The sequence below is a fragment of the Sceloporus occidentalis genome, unplaced genomic scaffold (genome assembly GCF_023333645.1).
Source record: "Sceloporus occidentalis isolate IW3139 unplaced genomic scaffold, rSceOcc1.0.p SCAF_213, whole genome shotgun sequence".
NCBI lineage: Eukaryota > Metazoa > Chordata > Lepidosauria > Squamata > Phrynosomatidae > Sceloporus > Sceloporus occidentalis.
This window is the reverse complement of record NW_028317193.1, coordinates 17,728-42,370: the sequence shown is the minus strand read 5'-3', so window position 1 is coordinate 42,370 and position 24,643 is coordinate 17,728. Positions and strand designations below refer to the sequence as shown.

At 38.7% G+C, this 24,643-nt stretch overlaps 1 protein-coding gene across 1 annotated transcript; it reads right to left on the bottom strand.

Annotated features, from left to right (window-relative positions):
- Positions 1-1,378: 1,378 nt before the first annotated feature.
- LOC149277481 (multidrug resistance-associated protein 1-like) lies at positions 1,379-24,175 on the bottom strand. The gene is made up of 28 exons (XM_089502825.1): positions 24,134-24,175; positions 21,351-21,527; positions 20,162-20,287; positions 19,225-19,362; positions 18,330-18,391; positions 17,716-17,847; positions 13,672-13,678; positions 13,512-13,589; positions 12,701-12,904; positions 12,153-12,299; positions 11,309-11,396; positions 10,465-10,531; positions 10,248-10,374; positions 9,360-9,536; positions 8,905-9,072; positions 8,193-8,379; positions 7,885-7,957; positions 7,708-7,801; positions 6,629-6,836; positions 5,787-6,097; positions 5,341-5,540; positions 4,716-4,842; positions 4,038-4,139; positions 3,764-3,910; positions 3,079-3,237; positions 2,742-2,908; positions 1,712-1,906; positions 1,379-1,487 (listed from the first exon to the last, which is right to left on the bottom strand). Exons 1-28 carry the CDS (start codon positions 24,173-24,175, stop codon positions 1,379-1,381), a joined length of 3,819 nt encoding a protein of 1,272 aa, XP_089358951.1.
- Between the last annotated feature and the right edge of the window lie 468 nt (positions 24,176-24,643).

Here is a 24,643-nt window from a genome sequence, read left to right as displayed (position 1 = left end):
ATAGGACTTAATGATATGAATAATTTGCATGGAAATCTACATTTTGTTACATTGATTTGGCTAGAGGAATAAAAACGTTAGTATGACAGTGCTATAATGTTACAAAATATTTTATTAAATATTAATGTTTTTTACCACAATATAAAGTATTTGGCAGTGATACAGCTGCTATAAAACATTTTAATAGGAATGCCTTGTCGCATTGTGTTACCAACATGAATACAAACATTGTGTTTTTTTGTTTTCGTTAAAACACATATTCTCTACAAGGAATAAGTATTAGTAATAAGTAATAATAATTAAGGGTAGAGTCTGTAGGTAGATTGAGGTAGATGTGCTGAGGCCATTCTGAAACCGTGTGATAAATTAGATTTGCTTTCTATGTGATATTTCAGATTTTTCCCCACTTCAAGCTGTATTTCTATATAGTTAAAACCATACAAGACAATTACTTCATTCAATATTAAAATGTACATTTTCTTGCAGTGAACTTTACTATTGGGCAGAACACACGTTTATAAAAACTATCCATTTATAAAACTTTCCATATTTGATGAGTAGCTATTTCGCTTAACCCTCTACCCTCATAGTGGATTCTATAATCCTTGATACCTAACATGCTTCAGCTAACATATTATCCTTCACGTGCAACATGCTTCATCTAACATACTATCCTTCATAACCAACATACTTCAGCAGAGTCCTCATCTTCCCATCTTTCTGTAAAACACATCGGAATAGATACAACACCTGTTAATCTCCGCGGCACAATATATTCCAAAAATAGTAAATATAGAATCTTCCGTACCCTACGTCATTCCGATCGTGCTAATAGCGACAATACGTTTAACCCGTCACAGCTCATGTGTCCATGATCAGAGCTAGAATTACTGCTACCCAGGGTAAATGGCAAAGTGGCAAGTTTTCATGGGGTTAAATAATGTTAGGACATACAAATTAATAGGAGTAACATTCTTAATGCTATAGTTGGTTATATAGAAGATAAAACAGTCTCTTTAATATAGGCGATGTACGTTTTGATGCTGCACTTCTTCTAGATCTCTTCTTAAACACTATTCCTTACATTTGGTCCATCATACACTGGAGGTCTCCCACCTAGTTTTCCATGCGTGAGAAGACACCTAGTTGAGCTAGATTGGACTAGGGATGCTTAGGGGCCTGGTTGGTGGTGAGTGGATGGAGCCAGGGAGGAAATAGGCAGAGCTGCGCACAACTCCATCCTTGCTGGAGATTAAAAGGCTGCACCAGAGACCCAGTAGTCTGGAGCTACAAAGTGTAGCCATTTGGAATTAAATGACATTTTTTATTTACCCGTCTTGTCTAGGCATAACCGTTCGTTAGTATGACAACAGAATATTTAAATAATGTTAGCATCCTTTGCCATGGAATAAAACAGTCCTTTATTCTCCAGAAGTCTTGAAGGAGTGTCAAATTCCACAATTTCCCCTTTGTCAAAAACCACAATTCTGCAAACAAAGAGCAAAGTGAATTAAGTTCCACAGTCTAATTTATCAGCATAACAGAAACAAATAATAATGTAATATTATAACCTACAGTCTTTCTAAAAACAATTAATATTTCAATGCTCACTGAAATTATATGGCAGGTTACACCACTCCAATTGTCAACAATTCTATAGACAAAAATTAGTTTGTTGATTAAGCAAAAAAAAAAAAAAAAAGGTTCCTACCTTGTATAATCTAGGATTGTGTTGAGTCGATGAGCAATGGTTATCACGGTGCAATCTTTAAACTCTTGTCTTATGGTTGACTGGATGAGGTCATCAGTCTCCAAATCCACAGCGGCTGTGGCTTCATCTAGCACCAGGATTCTTGTTTTACGCAGCAATGCTCGTGCCAAGCACACCAGCTGCCGTTGGCCAACGCTGAAAGAGAAAACACTAAGTAAGCATTTTTCCCTCCACCCTATCGGTTACCTTAATCTGGTATGGAACGAGGGTATAAACACAAGCCCATACACTTAGTGAATACACACTAGTCCTTATCACAAAGTGAGGCTAATTCTTTTATCACCGAGCGCTGGCGAACGTGCAGTCAGCACGGAGGTTGCCTACGCGCATCGCGCATACCTTCCCCGGCTGCCAGAGAGGAGAATTCCCTGCAGCGTTGCAGGGAATTCTCTTCTCTGGCAGCCGGCGAACGTCTGCTCGATGGATGTCGACAACCCCCGCTACTGCTGGCACTTCCGCTGGGGCTTCTATGATGGAGCACCGGCGTCACATGACCTTCCGGTGCTCAGTCATAGAAGCGCCGGCGGAACAAGCGTTCCACCAGACACCAAGGAGTCAGAATCACTGTTAAGTCGGGGGGAGTGTTATAAGGCATTTCTGGGGTCAGAGTGGCAAGCCTGGGGTAGATGTGCTTAACTGGGGGGGCAGGTTGGCAAATAAAAGGAAATCAAAACAAAAAATCTATATATATTTTTTTTTAAATACTTTTATTTAATATGAAAAAAATAGTTTACATGAATTAATATTTACTAGTAAAAAAAATTTCCTATAGGGTTGTCCTATATTCAGGTTTTTTTTCCCTTAATTAATATTCAGATTTTGGGTGGTCGTCTTATAATCACGGTAGTTACTCATACAATTAACTCTTCGAGTTACAATAAATGTCTTACCATACAACATGCTAGCAAATAGAAACTAGAACCAGGCTGCAAGACTAAACATTGATTTTCGTGATCTTATTGGGCAATACCTTAGATTCTCTCCTCCTTCAGTGCAGATATGTTCTAGTCCATCTGGTAAGGTTGCCACAAATGATTTTAGATGAGCCAACTCCAAAGCAACCCATATATCTTCATCTGAATAATTATCAAATGGGTCAAGATTCATTCGTAAAGATCCAGAAAATAAAACCGGGTCCTACAGAGACCACAAAAGGAAAACGTCTACAGATGACAGTCGAAAAGGCTGAATTCACAAAAACAAGGGACATATCTTTGTTCCATATTATTATATGTTTGGTTTTCTACAAGGCGAAAAGTTCAATCTGAAGTAGGGTAGGGTATGCACTAATGGGTGCATTTTCTTACCTGTGGAATTATTGTTAATTTCGATCTAAGTTCATGAAGTCCTAGATTTGAAACATCTGTTGCATCAATGAATATTTTTCCTGTTGCCGGCTCAAGAATTCGAAACAAACCTAGGGTGAGTGAGGACTTCCCAGCTCCTGTTCGTCCAACTATTCCAATCTGTAAATACAAAAGCAAAAGATTTTAAATGTAAATTGTGAGAGTGAGGTGGTCATTTCTGTATCTCTCGCCCAATCTTTTTGTTGTCTGTTGTTCTCTTCCTGTAGATAGACAACAAAGCAGAAAGTGCTCACTGAATTTTCACTCTGTTTGCAACAGTGTATTATTATTAACGTAGCACCACCATATTGCACAGAGCTGTACAATGGCAGCTGCTATGATGTCATTACACTGCACATACATGGGGCGCCCCTAGGACCAGAAGTCTCCTAGGAGCCATAGTTATAACTTCAGCACATGGATCACGTCATCAGGGGATATCTGCCTTTCTCCGGATTTTGCAGAGGGTAGATTATAGCATCTGTGTGTACATAATGGGATACTCTAATGATAAAGATCTGAGTTATACCAGTCAGCTGTCATGCCCCATGGCTCTTATCCTTATCTCTTATGTGTACAATAGGAAATATACCTAAATAAAAATACATTTGGACAACAAAGAGTAAAAAAAACAGCCCATTCAAACCTTTTCTCCTGGTTGGATAGATGCGGTGACATTCTTCAGAGCAAATTCTAGGTCCTTTCTGTATCTTAGACCGTAATCCTGGAACTCAATTCTACCAGCACTAGGCCAACCGTCTAGTTCAGATGCATGATCAGAAGTCCATGGAGCCTGGACATATACAAATAAGGTTATTTACCTGTTTTCCAGTTGATTTACAAAAAAAGTTAATTGTCTACATCTTAATTAGCATGGTGGCAGGAAAGCAGGAATAACTGATACTGAAAGAAACATTTACCTCTGGTTCCGCATCACAATATTCCTTGACCCTCTCCACAGCGACAGAGTTGGTCTCCATATCGGTGGCGGCGTGAACGGCCTCTTTTAAAACCCCAGTTAGCTTGACGGATAAGATGACAACGAAACCATTAGGATCAAAAGGGATATTTACATACGTTTAGTAATGTAAGAAGCTGATTGTAGCATACTTACCGGCCCAATAAAAAGCTATAACCTTTAACTAAAGACTAAATTTCACTAATAAAGATTGAAATCACCTATTTCAAAGGGGACAGTGATATTTACTAAACTTTGTACATGTCTTTTCTCCCCTCTAAGTATTGATTCCTTTCCCACGTGAAGAATATGAGGTTATTGAAAAATGTAAATTAAGGAACATATTCTCATATATATTATATTTACATTTTTTAACTCTGAAGCATTGTCACCTGATATATATAGAAGTATAGGTTTTAGTGGGTATATAAAATACACACATTGCATACATCTTTCATTATCCTTTTAATGCTCAATTAGCAAAAAAGGAAAAGTATTTAAGCATTTGAATGAGAATGTGATCTATTGGAGACGACCTTTCTACTTTTCTAACATTTTGGTTTTGCACATGCCATAAGGTGGCACAATATTTACATAGGAAGTAAGATTTATTATTGACAAGTAAATCAACAATAATTACCCGTAACGAGTTCACTACAGCTAGGCCAACCAGTCCGGGGGTGATGCTTTCTCTGAACAGCACACCAACGATAGCCACTATGAAAACTATGAAATTACTCAGGAGATCACAGCGAATACTCAGCCACCTAAAGAATTAAAATGGAAAGTCATGAAAGATTTTATAAAATAAAACATTCCAAAAGTGGTCATTTTCTAGAATTTTTAATTCTAATACACAGGACCTCTCCCACTCCTGTACCGCACCTATATATATATCTTGCGTTAGACATACCAGGCAGGATCTAGAGAAAAACATGAATAAATACCTTTTGGTAAACATACCTATTATTCTACAGGCGGCAAAATGTTCGATTCACATTATTCCTTAGCATTGAATCCAGCCCATTCAGAGTTGGGGCAAGGAATGATGATACCCCACAGTACTTGTACAAATTAATATGCAAGTCCTAACACTAATGAAACTTACACCAACTGTTGTTTTTCATGGCAAATTAGGGCATATTCACCATTACTGGAGTTTCTCATGCGTATTTAGTTACAAAAGCGTTTAAGCCGAGCAGGTAGAACAGACTCTTGAATGTATGCTGACCTCTGAAGCTTTAAGTTTATATAATAGAACGTACCGATTGGCAACGAAGCTAGAGAAATAGAAGCGTTGGTTGGTGTTAAGGCGCAGATTGCTCTCCTGAATAAATCGCTCTTGCTCTCTGAAGGCTCGAATGACGTTCACTCCTTGCAAGGTTTCATTAAAATGAGTGTAGAGGGGAGATTTACTAACAGAATCCAAGCGTTTCAGCTGCCGAGATGTTGCTACATAAAATCTCTTTACATGAAGAAGACAAGGAGAGAATCAGTCTGTGCATATATATATATATGTAATAATACACATTTCTACCCAAACCTTTGTATGTTAAAATCCAAGTGTAGTCAATACCATTCGATGTTTTTTTTCCCGAAACACTACTGGTTACTAATTACTGTGCTGACAATAGGAGAGGCAATCGGATGTCATGCCCTCTGCCCAGCCGACATTACATTCTTTCAAATACATTGTTAATAGAACACTTACTTGCAGAAAGAAATACAAGAGCCCCAGAGGAATAAAAGCCACTGCAGCAAGTGGTGTGGCTATTGCAATAACCAACAAAATCTCCACTATGGTCAGCGACATCAACAAAAACAGCATCAGTATTTGCGGCACCACATTGTCTATAGTGTCCATTTCCTTGGAAAATCGGTTTGTAAGGTTTCCGCTAGGCGTGCGTTCAAAAAAACTTAGAGGACACCGAAGTATACTGTAGAGGAGTCTGGAGTGAAGCTGACGGGAAACAGAGACTCCCCCTATTATTATAGAGGCAGACGCGGCAAAAATTCCCAGAGCTGAAGAGAAACAAAATATCAAACATAGTTGACCGGTGGATAGGTCTAAACAGACCTGAAAAAGTGCATTAAGACTTACATAGAACTTCACAGACAACACTTTATTAAAACAGTTTTACTTTACTTTCCCTTAAAGGTCCTTGTGTGTTATCACCGCCCTCCCATAAGCATAATGATGAAGAGCACCTTTGGACTAAACTTTTTTTTTTTCCTGCTCAGGTGACCTTGATTTGTATTCAGAGGATTTACTGACCCTTGGATTTCCATCAACAGCCAAATGTCCATCGCAATGCCTGCTGTTGCCTACTGCTGAATACCACTCCATCAATTCATATGAATACCAAAATTGTAAACATACCTGCTAATTCTAATTATCATCAGCCTGCCAGGATGGACACTAAGTGACACTTTTGTGACCATAAAACACATTTTCATATATAAAAAGGGTGCGCCTATTTAAACAAAAGTATGCTTTGTTGTCTTAAACACAAAAGTAAAAAAAAAACAAAAAAAACACACACACAAACTCACCTTGCAACATCCCTAAAAAGCCATACACCCCAAGACGTAAGCTTGTGTGTTGCTGGATTCCGTTTACTACAGGATCATCAGCCCACAATCCAATCCAGTAATTATGACCCAATGCAGCAGCTTGTTGGATAATAAAAAATACAGCACTGAGAATCAGGTACCACTTCCCCATGATTTTGAGATACTCCAAATACACCGACAGTTTTACCTAAAAAGATAAAACGTATAATCTGAAAATCAATAAAACACCAATAAATACAATAATACATTTAGTTCACCCAGTGTTTTGAATTGTATGTTCATGTTCACTAATGCATGAGTTAGAACATAACTGTATAAAGCACTTGAGAAGTGATTATTTTGATACTTTAGGGCCATCTTGTCCATGGGAGATTTCAGCTTCTGAAAGCCAAGTTTGTACCCATATTCCAGAAAAGAAAATAGAGTTGACTGCAGACATTGAATTAGAAGACCGTGGTCAGTAACAGGGACTGGTATCAGCTTAAGTGTCATCTGTTCATATATATGCAATATGAAGAAAAAAACACATAAGCCCTCGGCACAGGAAGAATGGACTCGCTGATATCGCCTGACACAGCAGGGTAACAGTGCTAGGAAACTACTATATATCCTGTCAAAATGGAAACACGCCAGCTTTACATTTCCCTACATTGTGAATGCAAAGATCAAAGGAATAGAAGGTTTATGCATGCTAACAATCTAAGGAATATAACAACGTGGCGCAGCTGATCCGGAGAAGCATAAAGTCAGGTAAAGGTGAGAGCGCAGCATCACGTCCAAGAACTGCTACAACTCCACCGACGGTTTCCAATATCAGGACGTGAATGGAGAGTGACCTCCTCAATGTGAATTTATTGAATCATAAAGTCCACTATACTTTTCCTACTCTTTCTGGTTCATACACCAGGGACTAAAAGCTTTAACCACATGTAGGTGGCACTGGTGCATCACATACATAGAGCTTGGTATGTTCTGTTTCCCAAAAGTTAGCTTGTATTGTTCCAAGACCGTATGGATCGCGTTGCTGATGGAAATATACATGAAATAAAGTGCGTTACCCTGCCAGTGAGTGCAACATCTGCCTCTGTTAGTTTCCCAGCATCTGCGTAATCCTCATTCTCTCCGTTATCGGCATCCAGACAAATTTCTTCCCTGTGAGATGAATATGTGTTTATCTAGTTATTACAGAGTATTCTATTCCTGTGAATGAAATTTATGATTACAAAGAGTATTACCTTACAGAATTGTCACGGTGTACTTTCTTGCTTCCTTTCACAGATTCACAACATTCAGCGCCCTGAGCAGTTTCTACAGAGATTATTAACATAAGTAATTTAACATCAGTATAGGGCAGACTGTTAGCTCGGCAAAGCAGTTTACAAGGTAAAAATGAATGAGAACAATCACCCAGATAATGATAATATTAAGAAAGGATATTTTAATGCATACATTACATGTTTTAATAAATCTATACAACTGTAAATATAGGATTTGTGAAAAGTCACAGATCTGCTTGGAATAAAACTAGTCAAAAGGGTCTTACTTTCTAAACACGGTTCCTCCTCCTGCTCAGAGTTATTGGCATATGTCTGGAGGAATTCAGAGAAGGATCCGTTTTTCTGTAGAAGTTCCGAATACGAGCCCGCCTCGGAGATTCTTCCATCGGACAGAACAATAATCTTGTCCACTTGCGGCAGGAAGCTAATTCCATGAGTTACAAGAACTCGAGTCTGCAAGTAATCGACAGGTATAGAAGAAGAGAATAGAGTTACATTGGCATGCATTCATCTGAAAGAAAGACACAACACTCAAAGAACTAATCAGCAATGCTGATGTTCCACCTGGTTAACGACCCACTACCTCTCCAAGACAAGTTACCTATCACGATGACGGACCTTGGCATACATGCGCATCAGTGAGGACAGTGATCATGTTTTACAGCACAGAGGCCCATCCATAGCTGAGTAATGGCCGCACTAATGGCTGGTATTACGTGAAGACATTTTGGTTAGACTAAAGGACGTGTCGATGTGTCATACATTAGTAATAAAACTCATCAAACACAATGTTCTAAATTAAGTTAATCTATTTTTGATGTGAGCACAGACTTTCTCAATGATATGTAAGACCCACAAGACCCATTAACTGATTTACCAAGAATAAGCCTTCTTGTAAGTCCCAACATGTCGCTAAACGTAACAAAAGCCTACTTAAAACCCTTAATACAAAAGAAGCTGTCATACGAGCAAACTTACTTTATCTTTCAGCAAACCCTTAGGACCAATGACTTGTTCAAACAGCTGTTGTCCAACATGAGCGTCCACTGCAGAGAGAGGGTCGTCCAACAAGTACACATCACACTTTCTATACACGGCTCGAGCGATGCTGATTCTCTGCTTTTGTCCTCCTGACAAGTTCACTCCCTATATAAAGAAACTCGTATAAATATAAACTCAAAAATATTAGGAAATTAAATAAATATTAGGAATCTCTTCTGGGACTAGCTCACCCACGCTCTCCTTGGCTTAAAGTACACATTTTGTATTATTATTTCAGTCACTGCATAAAAGATACACAAGTCTTGCTAAAGTGTACATTTCACTATGATATTTGGGGTCGTTTACCTTCCTACAGTACCAGTTAACGTAATATATCCAGACCATAACATTTCTATGACATTTTTATTGTTCTTTTTATGATGAATTCTTACCTTTTCTCCTATTTCTGTATTTTCACCTCCAGAAAGAATTTTTAAGTCTGGAAGCAATGCGCATGCACGAATAACAGTGTCATACCAATCTTTTTCAAACCGCCTTCCAAAAAGAACATTTTCCTTAAAGGTTGCATTAGGAATCCATGTTTGTTGGGGAACATATGCAACAGAACCCTAAATTAAATACAGAATAAAAACAATTACAGAAAAGTGAATGTTTCTTCAAAGACACCATGCCAGTTTCTTAGTTTAGAAGAAAAATTAACAACTTAAATCTTCATGTACCCTTTACTGTGCAAACGTTCTGGTTTTCACCATATGAGCGCGAGTGGCTCCTTCGTTACTAGACTTAAAGTAGCACCCCAGCCCTTTTTTTCTGATCTGAGCTCCAATTGAAATCAATGGGCATAGCAGGGCCAACTATATGTAAGCTGCCTCATGCTAGTACATACCCTCCCTACATTTCAGGCGTCCAAACGGGACACCTATGTTGGGTGGCAGAGTTACAGGTCTGGGAGGCATTGAGGTAGGGTAATGGTGAGACCACCCACCAACCTCACATGTCAGGCAACCTCACAGCCCACAGCTTCAATGTCTTCCGAGGTGGCCACATGGGTGCTGTAATTAAAGTCTGTGCTGCAAAAGCATGTCAAAGCTTGCTGGGCAAGTCAAGGGAGCTCAAATGACCTCCCCAACTAGCCCATAATCCCCACAGTCCCTTAATGGTGGAACAGAAGGACAGTGCCTGCGAATTAGGGCTTCCCTGCAAAAAGAATAAGAGGACACTATGCTACCATACATTCACTTTGGTTTATTGAATACCCAAGTTCATAACTCTACTCAACACTGTTGTTTTCGCAAAAAAGCTACTTGCAATCATGTTACCTTCATAGCAACTCGTCCTTCAACTTTCTCCATCTCCCCAAGTAACGCGGACAATAATGACGTTTTTCCACATCCAACTTGGCCAACAACAGCAACAAGCGAGCCCTTTGGAATAGTTATGTTGATGCTGCAGGTATAGAACATGATGTTAATGTGAACAAAACGCCAGACACGTACTTTGTATTGCTTATACCATAGAAAAGACACCCGTACTAACCTCCTAAGTGATGGAGGCTCTGAAGAGGCCCATGTGAATGTGCCATCTTCTATGGCGATATCGCTTTCTTAACAGGGAATAAAAGAGCATGATCACTAAATGTATTATAAAAACAGACAGTTATTGGGTGAATAATCTGGATACTGCCTTTCAATCAACAAGCACAATACTGAGTTTTATTTGTAGTGATAACTTAGTACATATCATCTTGCTGCAGCTCATCTCTAGTGCTAAGAAAGACGTATCCAATATCAGAAAGACCTTTTCACAAAGCAGACTGCATATCTTTCACTGTAGCACCTAAATTGTATTGTGTATACTTTATCCGCTTGTTATAGTTTCTAATTGGATAATATCCTACAATTTACTAAAATGCAAGAATAATATTTGTTTCTCTTAAGTTTTGGTGTCTTTAAAGAAGCAAAATAAAAGTTGCCACATATGACTTGTCACCCTCCCCCGGGAACAAGTAACAAGTAACTATAGCATTCAGTACTATTCAAATTATAGCTCATTCTTCGCTTTTACAAAGTACCCGAGTACTAGATTTATGATCTGATATAGTACTTTGCATCAGATAACAATTAGCGAAAGTAACTACATCTAACCAGCAACCCATGTAAGAAGAAGAGCTTGACAGCTTGTTTCTTGTGGCCACAGTCCTACTTACAAGCTTGTTTTGAGCCACTAAATTGTACTAAATTACTTAACATAAAAACAAAAACAAAAAACTCATGATATACGATGGCTACTTAGTTTCTTCCATTCTAGTATCACATTTGACAGTTAATAGGTTTATAGAAGAGAAACTTAGATAAACACAGAAAATATACAGACTACATACTGCTCAGGGAATCGATAATATCCACATTTCCTGGTTCCAGTTCTTCTTCTGAGAAATATTTGGCCAGTCGAGTCAAGGAAACTGAAGACTTTATGAAATAAAAAACAAAACAAAACAAAAAAAACAACACAGTTACAGGCGTTAAATGCAGTCATATTCGACATTTGGCATTTAGGAGAAACAACGGCTCAGCCATGAAGTGGTAAACCACAGAGCGAAGCCTCCAGGAGCGTAACACATACAAATCGCCTCTCCCGGTACAGACATCCAAACTGCCTCTGAAAGTAACATCAATGGAGCCGAGTGGGGCAAACGCTCCAGGCGGCACTTTTGAAGGGGCCCCAAGCCCCCTTTTTTTTTTTTTTTTTTAAAGCGAAAGAGAGAGAAAAGGGCACCGAGTGGTTTTCGCTTACCAAGCTGTCAGTACCCCCTCGGCGCCCCTCTCTCTCTCCTCTGCGGCGAGTCTTCCTGTTCGGTCTCGGTGCCGGCTTGTAATGCTGAGTGCCGGAAGATTTCCTCATTTCCGACGCACAGCATAACAAGACGGCAACGAGACGAACAGGGAGACTCGCCGCAGGACTGCTGAAAGGTAAGTACAAGGGGGGTAAGGGTAGATAATAGGGAGGGAGTGAGAAGAAGGGTAGACAATGGGGGGGGGCGGCAGGGACGGAGGGAGAAGAAGGGTAGATAAGGGGGGGGCGGCATTTTAAAATTCGCCCCAGGCGGCATTTTGCCTTGGGCTGGCCCTGAGTGTGGAGCGCAGTTACACACACACACACACAGTACATATACATACACGCACACTATACATATATAGACACAGAAATAAAATAAGTTTAATTACCTGTACTAATAAGGTGATGGCTTGTGGAAACATACGCAGGGGAATCCTTAATATGTTAAGTAACATAATGGAGACAAAGGCTTTCTGTGCATCAAGAACATTGTGATCGTCAACTGACAGGAATACTCCAAACATGGTTAAGGAAACCTTTTGGGGTAAAATATGGACAAAAGAAACTGTATTAAATACTGGCTTTTCATTTTTGTGTAGTTTGGGTCAAAGGATAGGGAGAGCTAAGTTTCAATGTAAAACATTTAAAGATTTTCCAGATTCTGTTTATTTTAAACAATTAGATCTATTACACAACATGGAACAGATTTGAGACCATATAATGAAAAGTTACTTCCAAATAAAAAATATATTGAGGCCTCAAAACATATCTTCTTTTCTAATACTTGAACTCCATAATATAAAATCTAAATTTCTATAGCCCTACATTTCAGATTTTGCTACATTTGACATTTACATTATATAATCCCAGAGAGGAAATTAAAAGTAAAATCAATTCTATATTGTGTTGTGTTACTACACATTTTACTCAAAATTACCCAGATAGGAGAGGCCACAAATAAAGCAAGTGCTCCAGAAAACATCAGCGCGCCGATCTTCACAGCCTTCATCTCCTTCAGCCGGAAATCATTCACTTTCCTCATAAATGCGTTCTCCCACGCGTACAGTTTAAGGACCTTAATGCCCTGTAGGATCTCTGAAATTAGCTTTATTCGACTGTCCTTTTGTTTCATTTGTTCCTCCTTTAGAATACAAAGAGACAGACTTTACTTTAATGAATTGCTCTCACTCCAGGGAGTGGTAGCGGTAGGCAAGATGGTCTGCGGGATGAAATATCCAAGCCGTACCGGGCACTAGTCTCATGGAGCCACATGTGGCTCATGTCACACTCATCTGCAATTTAAGGAAACAATGACATTTTACCCAAAATAATGTGCTACAGAGTTTGAAGTTCTGGGTTGCATTCCTACATTCGTGATAAGAGTTTAAAATATTTAATGCAGCTTTGGGCCTAACTACTTTGATTCAGCGTTGGCATTAAGCCCACCTACGGTGGTATTAGAGTTCCCCGGGCCTTATGGGGGTTAGAGGTGCCACTCTGTGGTTTTTCTATGATTTTATATTTAAAAAATGGAAAGCATGACCTCCAGCTCTAAACGATGCAAAAAGTCAAAAGCACAGAATATGTTTTATCACCTGAACTCTAGCAGAGAGTTTATTATTATATTTTTACATATTTTTAATATATGAATGGCTTGGCTAGATATTTGGAGATATACCAATTCTGCTTGGATAGTGAAAACCTCGGATATATTGTTAAACAGACTTGTTCACCTGCATTTTCTTTACCATCACACCAAACGCAGTCATGAATGGAAGGTTCAAAGTAAACACTGCAACACCCGCAAACACTGCAACACCCAATGTCTGGAAAGAGAGAAGGAAGAAACAAATCAACTAGTTGTTTTTCTTTTTAATTTTACATTTTGGCAAAAATAAAAAAATATACCTTTTCCCTAAAATGACAAGCAAATGAATTAAAGATACTATGTCTGTAACCGCACAGGTTTTTTTCTGTCCATCCATCCATCAAAGTGGAAGCCAAACTCCTAGGTACTGTATTCACCTCTAGCAGTTAAGCGGTTCGCAAACCAGTTGCCACGGACAACACACCCACAGTCCATGATTTAGGCATTACCCATACATATTGTTATAGGCATTTCCATAAACCCTATTTAATGACATCTCACATTTAATTAATCTGGGAAATAGTCTCATAACTGGTGGCCAACACTCATTAGAACATTTAGATAAGACCTAGTGCCCTAACTACTAATGACGATAGCTGATTTCACAATATACTTTATGCTTTAAATTCAATGAGTAGGTTGGTTATGGGATTTGAAGTGCGTTTATCAATGGGTTCAGTCTGGTATATTTAGGGACATTTTTCCTCCGCACGGCACAGGTTATCAGAATTGGAGATGCTCCCAAATGGGCAGCACCAACTAGGGCAAACTGAGAAGATTCGTATGCTTTTGGTCTAACATCTTTGACATATATAAGCAGTACCCATAATGCATCATCAGCGGCTGGTCCTTGAAAAAAATTAAAATACACAGGGCTAGCCTTGTGGATGAAAAGCAGCCTGGTACTTTAAGGGCTAAATTGCAAATGAAGGACCAGCCAGATCTGCTGCTCAAGTGGCAGCAAAGGTATGTTTTGCATTCGGCCACTGGGCACGTGCCCGGTTTGCCAGATGGCCTGAAAGTATACATTTTGACAAGCTTCAATGCTATTGTCTCTACCAGTCCTATAGACCTCCACACATCTACACCCGTTTAACCTGTTTGTTTAACCTGATTACCCGGAGGATCAACTGAAGGGGAAAGGAGGCTATCGTAGGTGCAAACACTACATCTCGTAGAGACCATCATCAGGGGTCTGACTGTAAAGATGAGTGGAGCTGCCATCCATTTTAACACATATGTAACAATGCCCATCTGCCTCCTATGGTGGCTAACTGGCACCCTAATATTTATTTGTTGCTGCTAGGTTAATCTTACATTATAGGCTCAAAGGGTGAGGACAGTAATTGAATCATTTTTTTGTAAACTAACCCAAGCCCTTTTAATTATTCGTTTTCATGCTGGGCTGGCTCTCTATTTTAATTAGTTCTTTAACAGTGTATTTATACTGGCATATTGCCCCCTGGCATCATATTCTGGCAAGGCATCAGAGTTCAATCACCTGGATGTATATTAGAAATGAATGGGGATTAAAATACATTTGATCTTCCATACATAAAACTTGTTTATCATGTTCCAAGATAACCGGTATCTGTGGGTTTCCATGTTTACGGAATCTGTAAAGATTCAAAACACCTAGATTTCGACCTCAAGGTTGTCCTTCTGGGTTTTATCCAAGCCATTTGTATATGGGGTACAACAGTTCAGTGTTAGTCATTTTTTTATTTTGTTTCTTGCCGTTTCTGTACCTTAACTGATTTCATGGAGCCTTTGCAAGCAACACAACAAATTAATAAATATCTATATAAAAGATCTGTATTGTCATTACCTGCCACAGAAAGTACATTGCCACGATGATTGTGACCGGAGCAGACCACACATAATTTAAACACGTGGCCAGGTCCATAAGTTTCTGTATGTCTGAAGAGATCAGGTTAACTATTTCACCAGCAGAACAGTTCTTCCTTCCCGCGCTGGAAATCACTAAAGCCTGTAAGGAGACATGTACCAAGTCATGCGTGATAACGGACATGCCCTCAAATATTTCCACCAGTGTGTGTTCTTCAATCACATTGTATTCCCCAAAAGAAACCAAAACACAATTGTTCCTGATTGTGCTCAAAAGACAGGCTCCACACTATGTAAGAGTGTTAGTGGGTGTGTGTGTGTTAGAATGTGATGTTAGTACAAGTAAGTAAGTATGTTTGTTGGCTTTACTGACCCCCCTCACTTTCCGCTTTCTCCAGGCCAGGTGAGTGGCATGTGACCATATTCCTGCAGTCTACCCAGTCCCCCTCCCCCACCACTAAATAACATCTGGCACTAGCCCCACCCCTGCGCAAAGCCAATGCCCCAGAAGAGGGAGAGCTCCAAGTAGCCTACCCTAGGACATTCATAGGAACGTATTTTGGGTTTATCGATTAGTAGTAAAATTATTTGGTTTATGGTATTATATATTAATTTCTAAAATGAGCCTGAGCTTGTAAGAATCAATTCAATGTACTTACTTAGCATTCTTAAATACAATAGCAGTACTTTATCTTTTGTGAAATGCCAGGAAAAGGCCAGCGTAAATACATACAATAAGTTGTGTTTTAAAGAAGGGAATATAAACCTGTGCAGTCTGTACGAGAATGTTGATACTTTACCTTTTTATACACACTGCCCACGATGGCTGACCGGAGTCTCATGCCAACGGTATAGCAAAAATAGTCATGTTGATGAAGAAAAAGGGATTGGCAACAAGGGCAAACAAGGAGAAAGACGGCAACCAAAAACCCTTGCCAAGCCGGGGCTGAGGGATTCTTCAATCGATCCAGCAGCAAGCTGTTAAAAGTAATAATAATTTGTTCTGTATCTTCCATATGTTGTAAATGTATAATACGCATCCACTATGAGTGTAATAAGGAAACACTGGAAATATTGTACATGGTATTTTAACTATTAATATGAATGTAAATTTACAAGTAACACTTTTTAAATAAAATCTGTAAAAAAATCCATGCTTTCTTTTTTCTAAATATATGTTGCCATTAGGTATAAGTGAAATATGAGTGACGGGAATATGTGTTTTAACCACATTGCAGAACTACTAGAGGGTCTCTCTGGAATTCTTCTATGATGTAGCAGTTACGCGAGAGCTATAGATATAATCATAGAAGGTAATCTATTAACTTAATTATGATATTGTCAAAGGGTATAAAAAACTCATGGTTAGAGGGCATGGATGCCGCTACTCTCTACCATCCACCCTCCACCCCTACCTACACTTTGATCCTCTAATCAAGAAACATCCCGAGGTAATAAATAATGTTATAGCTCAATCTACAATCCTTCTTATTTCTCATACATGAGAGGATGTGTCAATTCACCATTCTGTCAAAATAAATGCAAGCGGCCACAGATTCAAAGCAATAGAAAGAGGGTAGGAGTATTATTTATGTTTGCATATACCTCATGAGCTGAGGACTTATGAACATGAAGGCTATGAACAAAGCCATGAGCAGCGTGCTCAGCAGATAGCTCAACCCAAAGGTTTTAAAGATTATCTTTAATAGCGAGCTTGGGGTCATCTGCATGCTTGGACTCTTTAGGAGAACCTCGTTTTCCGCTTGAGATACGCGATCATGATGGTCCAGAGGTAATGAAGAAGGGAATGACGTCATCACCTCCAACCTGCCAATATATTGAATAAAACATTTATTTCGATACAGTCGTTAAAGTTGGATATCTGCCTCTAAAAAGCTCCCACCCTTAGGTTTATAAAATTAATTTCCATTTCCAGAACGGATGTACAATTAAAAGGAAAACCTATCCCATTCTTAATGACGAGTATGTGTCTAGTTAAACTAGTCTAAAATATAATTGTGTCCGATAACCAAATAAAACAGTAAATACCAGCACCAGGCCAGAGAACCAACTCAAGCTTTGCTTATCTTGCTACAGCTAGCCCAATGCTATCTCCAGAGGTTCTCAGGACCTGGTTACTTGTTAGGCGGCTTCAGAGGCTGCTTACAGCTAGGGCAACATGGAGGGCACAAGTAATGCCAGAAGTCATTAGGTCTACACCAGCACTGCCTACACATGAAGATGTATTCTGAGCTGTCAGGTCATGCGCAAAAGCACTAGGGATGGTTTGTGCCAGAGGAGACCTTACATTCCCTCCACAAGAGCACAAGAAATGATCCTTTCCTAGAACATAAACCAGGAATGTGGGACCATGGAGAGCACTACATTGATAAAGAATAAAAATGGTAATATTTTGAATACAAATATAAAAAAAAACAAAAAACTACTAAACTTACGGTTTTGCTTTGTGCCATTCGCTCTGTATAGCCTTTGAAAATGTATCCAGAATTTCTTCAGCTGTGTCACACTTCCTCAGAGACCAGATGTCTTCACCTTTTAGCGGCTGCTTGTAACCTCTAAACATTATTCTATATAAAAAAAAAAAAAAATGAATAAGCATAATATCCTTAAAATAAACCAAAACAAAAACTTGTTTGAAGAACAGTCAAGGTCATTTGTTTATGTTATGTAACTTTTTTATGTGCTGTTCCCATGTGAACCACCATGCAGAGATGCAAAGCCTCTGTTTTGAAGACAATGGGGCCGTGGCTAGTTTGGCCAGCATCCATGCTCATGGCAGAGACAGCATGCAGGTACATGAGGTTAAATAAAAACAATTATTCATTACCGAAACGTCATATAGTGCTGTATATTTTTAAAAGTTTAGTCATGTGTTAAAATTTCTTAAATTAGATCTTATTCAAAGATAAAAACCATCTGAAAAATCACTTTTTTCCACTTTTAATTTTTAAGTTATTCTGACTTATGCTTACAGGTCTGAGATCCACAATGATATAGCCAAAGCATTTATGTAATTATTAAAAAATTGTATTAAACAAATATCACCTACTCTGTGAACCAGCTGAACGTAACCTGAGACAGGAAAGAGGCATTTAACACGGGGCACGGATTCTAGAAGAGAAAGAAAGTATATTCCTCTATTATTATATATTTGGACTGCCTGTGGTGACCTTTAGAACAAATTCAGGCAAATACAGACTACGAGATCACATGACCTATAGGTTGGTCTTCAAAATTGGTCTTGAAAACAGAAACAGGGTAGAGTTGGGAAAAAGCTGAGAGCGACTCAGTTCAGGAAACATTTGTTGGATTAACCATATGTTTCTACCTCTAGGGTTAGCAGCGCAGTAGAGGCGTAAATTGCAGCAGATCAGATAAAATCAGATGCCTAAATATTCTACATACGGAAGGAATTAAATTCCAACACTGAATTAATTTAATCACGTCCATGTATTACGTCGCCATACTGCCAAGACAAACTTGCCAAAGAATACCTTGTATCCTGTAAACATTGTCAGATATCGAGGTTTAGAGGCAGATATGTCAGCTCCAATTGCTAACTACTAGGAAGGATATTTCCAGGTCTCGAGGGGCACAAAATGGCCAGGATTTAGGGTTACATTCGGAACATACCTGCTCTTTCTTAATATTGGAGAAAAATGGAGGCTTATCATTGAAAACGCAAAGTATGCACTGGACCAACACCAATATAAAATACAGCACAAAAAGGGTTAAGCGTACTCGGTCAATCCCCGCAGCCTACAAAAAAAATAAAAGTAAAAAAGTTAGAATCATCATGGAGAAGAACAGCCATTTTCACCTAGCTCTATCTGTAACCATTATTTTTATGATATTTTTGAAGGGTGGTTAATATATATCTGCTAACTAGTGGAGTTTGCAGAAATATAATCCTTGCGTTAGGAATATTGAACATCTTAACTTACCTCTGAAAGGGCCGTGGAGATTTTATTTCTTAACTGTATGACGGCACACAATAATGTCAATATCCAGAAAAACAGCAAGAGGGCAGACGAGCGGACACCTTTCATTCTTTCGTATTGGATCAGACAAGTGGTAAGAAGCTGTGGGACATCACATAAAAGAAATATATATGCGGAATCACAAAATAAGTGATGAATTCGTATTATTGACCATCAAATGTATCACAGTGTCCTCTCTATTTTGTGAAAGGGCTGGGTAATTATCTACTACCAAAAAATGTAAAAAGAAATACAGTTATAACTACCCAGATAAATTAGGCAATATGTATATGCAGCTGAACTGGCAAGGGCAGAGCTAACTGCAATTAACTGATGCTTATCAGATTAAATGAATAATTATATATTATTATAATCGCTGAATTATTCACTGGGTGGAAGGCAGGGCAATCCAGTGGCATATTCTAGGAACATGCCATAAAATGTCACGTATGCTCTTCGCACTTGGTCACTGTTTTAGAAAAGTTAAAGTGTGGTTGTATATAACACACGTGCACAAAATATAATACGTTTCTAAATGGTTCCTACAAGTTTGGGTCCATATTACACCTTGGTTTTAAATTTGAGTGAAATCAGGACTCCTCTTCTCCGGTTACTGTTTATTTCGATTTGGAAAGTCTGTGTTAGTGGTGAGCGAGTCCGCAGTGACAACAGGGGCCGAAACAGGACAACCTGAGTTGTATCTCAAAGCATGCAAGAACCCAAAGCAGGCGCGGTTTTAGGTGATTTGGTTCTGGCTCAGGTTCCACCACACGTCATCTTGGTATATATCGAATTATCTACGAGATCCGGGTCTTTCAGTCTGGAGTGACACCTACAAGGTACATAAAGACAGCACGCATTCAAATGTTAACTAAACAATATGCAGAAACCTATAGATTACCATAGCAGATCCAAGTATCAGTGGACTGATGAGGAGAACTGGGGGTTCCGGGATATTGTGAGTCACATTCCAAATGGTATAGAAAAGCTCCACGTAGCAAATTAACACCAGCAAAGCAGACAGGCACTGCAATAACAAGCACATGGTATATTCAATGGGCAAACCATACAAAGTAACGCAGGAGTCAGCAGCTCCCCCGGATCCCTGGCGTCTGGTAGATAGGGCAAGAGGGAGCTCCTGATGCACATAATCTCTCCTTTTCTCCCTACGATAGGCGCTAATGTTGGACATCTGTCCCCTCTGCCAGGGTTTCCCATTAAGGAAACAGAGACAGGTAACTTTAAAGGGTAAGGCATATGGAAAATAAAGGTACTTCTTTGCCCTATCCAGCATCATGGTGAAGCGATCGTTTGACTCCTGATTTGCACACATGATATGGTATTTTTTAGATGTGTGTTAAAATATATGTTTCATAAAATTCATAAAAAGAAAAAAAAAACGAAGCGGAAGAGGTGTGTAAAGCAGGGTCCATTTGGGACCATACAAGTACAGGAAAAGCTTTTATAGAATATCCCAGCGAACAAAGGGAGAAAAAAAATGTAATTCCTGGAATTTTACTTTGCAGCTTCCGGTTAAGCATCTGTGTTTCCAGAAATTAAAGGGTGCGTCGTATTTAAAAACACATGATCCCACATGTTAATTAAGGTTACCCATAGTGGATTCATATCGCTCACATCGCCGCAGCACCTAAAAAAGCACCTAACTTTTAGTGTGCGGCCTATAATGGGGTGCGGCCTATAATCGAGCCAATACGGTAATTAAGGTTTTTTCAGTTCTTGCATCAGGAAAAATGGGCAGACTAGATGAGCCCAATGATTCTGAAATCAAAGTCTATTTTTACTTTTTTTTTTTAAAAGTCATAATTTAGGATTTGCTAACATTTTGTTGGTTATCATGTTGCAACAATTAGTTAATGTTTTGTCTAAAAGAAGTAGCTTAATGTCCCTCAGTTAACTTTTGCCCCTTTACTGTGTTCTTTTTAAATGTATTTTTTTTTATTTTTTTTTTATTTTTTTATTATTATTATATTTTTGGGAGTAAGCAACTTTTAAACTATTAACCAACATCATGAAATACAGTTAAGATCAAAATCTCTAAAGAGTGAACTAGTATTCACCAGAACACTTACTGTTTTTGCTTTATTGAGCCGTGACATCCGAATGTAACCTTGTTCATGGTGGCGGAGGTAGAGAACATAGAATGGCAAACATGCAAAAAGATAAATACAAGGTATCCAGAAGAGCACAGAGTTGTGAAAACACCGAGAGAAATCAGGATTATCCGTGTGCCAAGTTTGATTCACATCCTGCCAAAAGAAAGACATACATTATAAAAGAAAAGCTTATTTAAATATTTCTCTGACAAAAAAATCATCAGAAAATATAAAACACAAAGAGGTCAAAATATAAGCAGCGATAAATATTATGATAGGGACCCTCTGCATTCTTTTTCTCCCCAAATCTTCCCAGGGGAAGTTACCATTTGAATATTCTGGACAGCTACCAGAACCTTCTATTGTGTATTTTTTATTTGCAGTTGAATATACAGTGTCTTCGTTAACAAGGATTTATGGAACATTTACACCATGACCTGATCCTTTCCATTTTCCTATTATGTGATCTCTATTCTTATTCTGTGTAGCCCCCTTTTGATGGCTTTATGTTGTATCGGAAATATCTCCTCCTTCCCCGACAAATGATGGCCACCCTTCTCTCGGTGTCCCTCTTTTCAGAAGGGTCTGGGCATTTAACAGTTTTAAAGTCAGCACAACTGGTAGAACGGCACCTTTAAGTGGCGTCTTAAAATAATTAAGAGGATAGAGAACAGGAGATCTGGTCACCCTATTATACTAGTGCTACTTAATCATTTTAGGTTTAAGGAATGTAAAGCATGAAGCAAACTGCAAAAGGCGAGAAATAATCTAATAGCATATATTTCCCAAAAGAGAACTCTGCTCGGATGAAAAGAATAGTTAGTTACAATGGCTGCACTCTCAAGGGGACGCAAATCACCACGCGGTAACAGCATTTACCAGAAATACTAGAAAAACATTTGTAATTAAACTTATTTCCTTAAAAGGGAAACTGCACCCAAAAAGTATAACAATTTTAAGAACGTCATAACCTTTCCGGTCATAACCGACGATGTGTTATTTGCGTAACAAATGGGTTCAAGGGCATCTCGCACTTTTCTGGATATGTACAAAATGCTATTTTGGTACAGAACAGTAAAAGTAGCACAATTAGAACATTAATTGCACCATCACAACCACTACTTCATACATATGCTCTCTTTATGCAGAGTTTGCCTTGAGAACATCCTTTTGCTTTATGTTTTAATGTTTTTAAATAATGTAATAGACGTGAAGATAATTATAGTTAGGGGTTATGGAAAACCACATCGTGTAAGCATTTTTATACATTCTAGAATAATTATTTTCCACGTGTGTGGTCTTCCTTCTAAAATAAGTTATCTGGCCCCATTCAAGTTGGATGCCATCAGTAGGATAAGCATTGGGTAACGTGACCAGACCACTTAATAAGAGGCAAACTAAAATACAGATGTCATTCACACCATTGTTAAAAAAAAACAAACCCAAACACTATACTTATGAATTACTTATTTCTCTTTACTTAATCCATGATTCTTGTGAATTAATGATTATATATACGAGAACAAATATATTCCTTCTTGGACACTTCCAAGGACTGACTACTCATCCCTTTAACATGAGATGTTTCACTCTTGCCCCATGGAACAGGTAATAAGGGCGCAGAATCACATGTATTTACATTTGTCATTGGTTTTTTTCTAATCCCTTCTTTGGAATCTTTGTGGCAGATCCGGTTTTGACCCATGCGTAGAGTTGTAAAGAACAGCAGTGTAACAGGAGATTCTCTATTAACCTTTGCGCGCACTATAATCCTGTTGTGCAGCTGGCACAAAGAATTCAAACAATGGATAAAATATTTTAATCCTACGTTGAACGCACAGTTTACTGTTTGAGAAGAAAGTGAGAGAACAAAAAAAAAAATACATCACTATTTTCATCTCTTTGCAGTAGCCGTTGAATATAGTAGTAAAGTCACTTTTCATTTAAAAGTATTTGTTTTTATCAATGGGCATTGGACCAAATGATGTCATCATAGTGCATCAAGGCTCATCACGCATTGTTCACGACAATGATTTTCATGGTGTATTGTTCACCATTATATAATCTGTCAGCTCTTTAAATAATAAGTTCAGGAATTCGTTGTGACACCAAAAGAACAACTTGTTTGCTCTGTTATGGCCTTTGAAGAGCAGAAGTATATCTTAAATGTGAATACTTTCCATTTCCTAGCACTGAGCCTTTAAGTTCCAGATATAGTAGAAATCTAGCACCTAGGCCAACTAGGCAGCAGGTCCCAGGGGTCAAGGCAAAAGAATAAGCCCAGAGGTGGGGAAAAGGACTCCTTCAGAACCCGACGAATGGGGGTTTCCCAGAGTCCGTCCTGGGGCAGCAACCCCCATAAATATATTCCTGAAACCAATGCTTTGATTGCCTCTATGGCACAGCAAGGGTTACATTTCTCTATTATACTGCTACAAGTTATTGGTAAAGGCGATGGGATGTAATCAGAGGTGACACCTAAATTGTTTTTAGTTGAATTTAAAGACACTGATGGCACCATAAATATATGTCCACATTTTAAAGCTAAAAGCAGTTTTCCCACCAATCATACAGCTCATTGGTTAGGCGGGGACACGAGCCTCTGTATACTAAACCCAGGATAAAGTCCCTGGGCTATGTACCATTGTACATGGAAGATAAACGTACTGAATACAGTAAGAAGTCAAAGATGTGAAAACGAAACACAATGACACCCAGAAGACAAATTAAGAACAAGAATAAGCAAATCAAGGACGTACCCAAAATTTCTCCGATTCCTCAAGCTTGCAAAGCCACTTCATGTTGGATGGATATAGTCGTACAGACGCTGCATGAGCGTAACCTCTGTTAATGGCTCCGAGTAACGTTACGTCCGATTCCCAGTGAAGCAGGAGATCTACGGATTAAGATGTTGTTCTCTTGAGAAACCGACCAGTTTTGAAGACTTTCTATTGAAGACTTAAATGGCAACCCACGGTCTTCCTCTTATTGTTCAAAACCATTTGCAGAGTTTCCTTCTAAAAGCAGCAGCACTGCCCTACGAGACAACCACAAATGACATCAAAGACACGCTAGAAAAATGTGCTTGTAAAGTATTTATGGAATTTTAAAGAGAAATTTTCAGTGATATAAAAAAAATTCCTGTCTTGTTTTATTGACATCTGATTGCGGTCATTGAACCAGAATCTGTGTAAATGCACCTAAAAGCCTTACCAGAACTGCCACGAAATGCTCGCGTGCTCTCCGCACTTAACCCCAGTTTTGGCTAC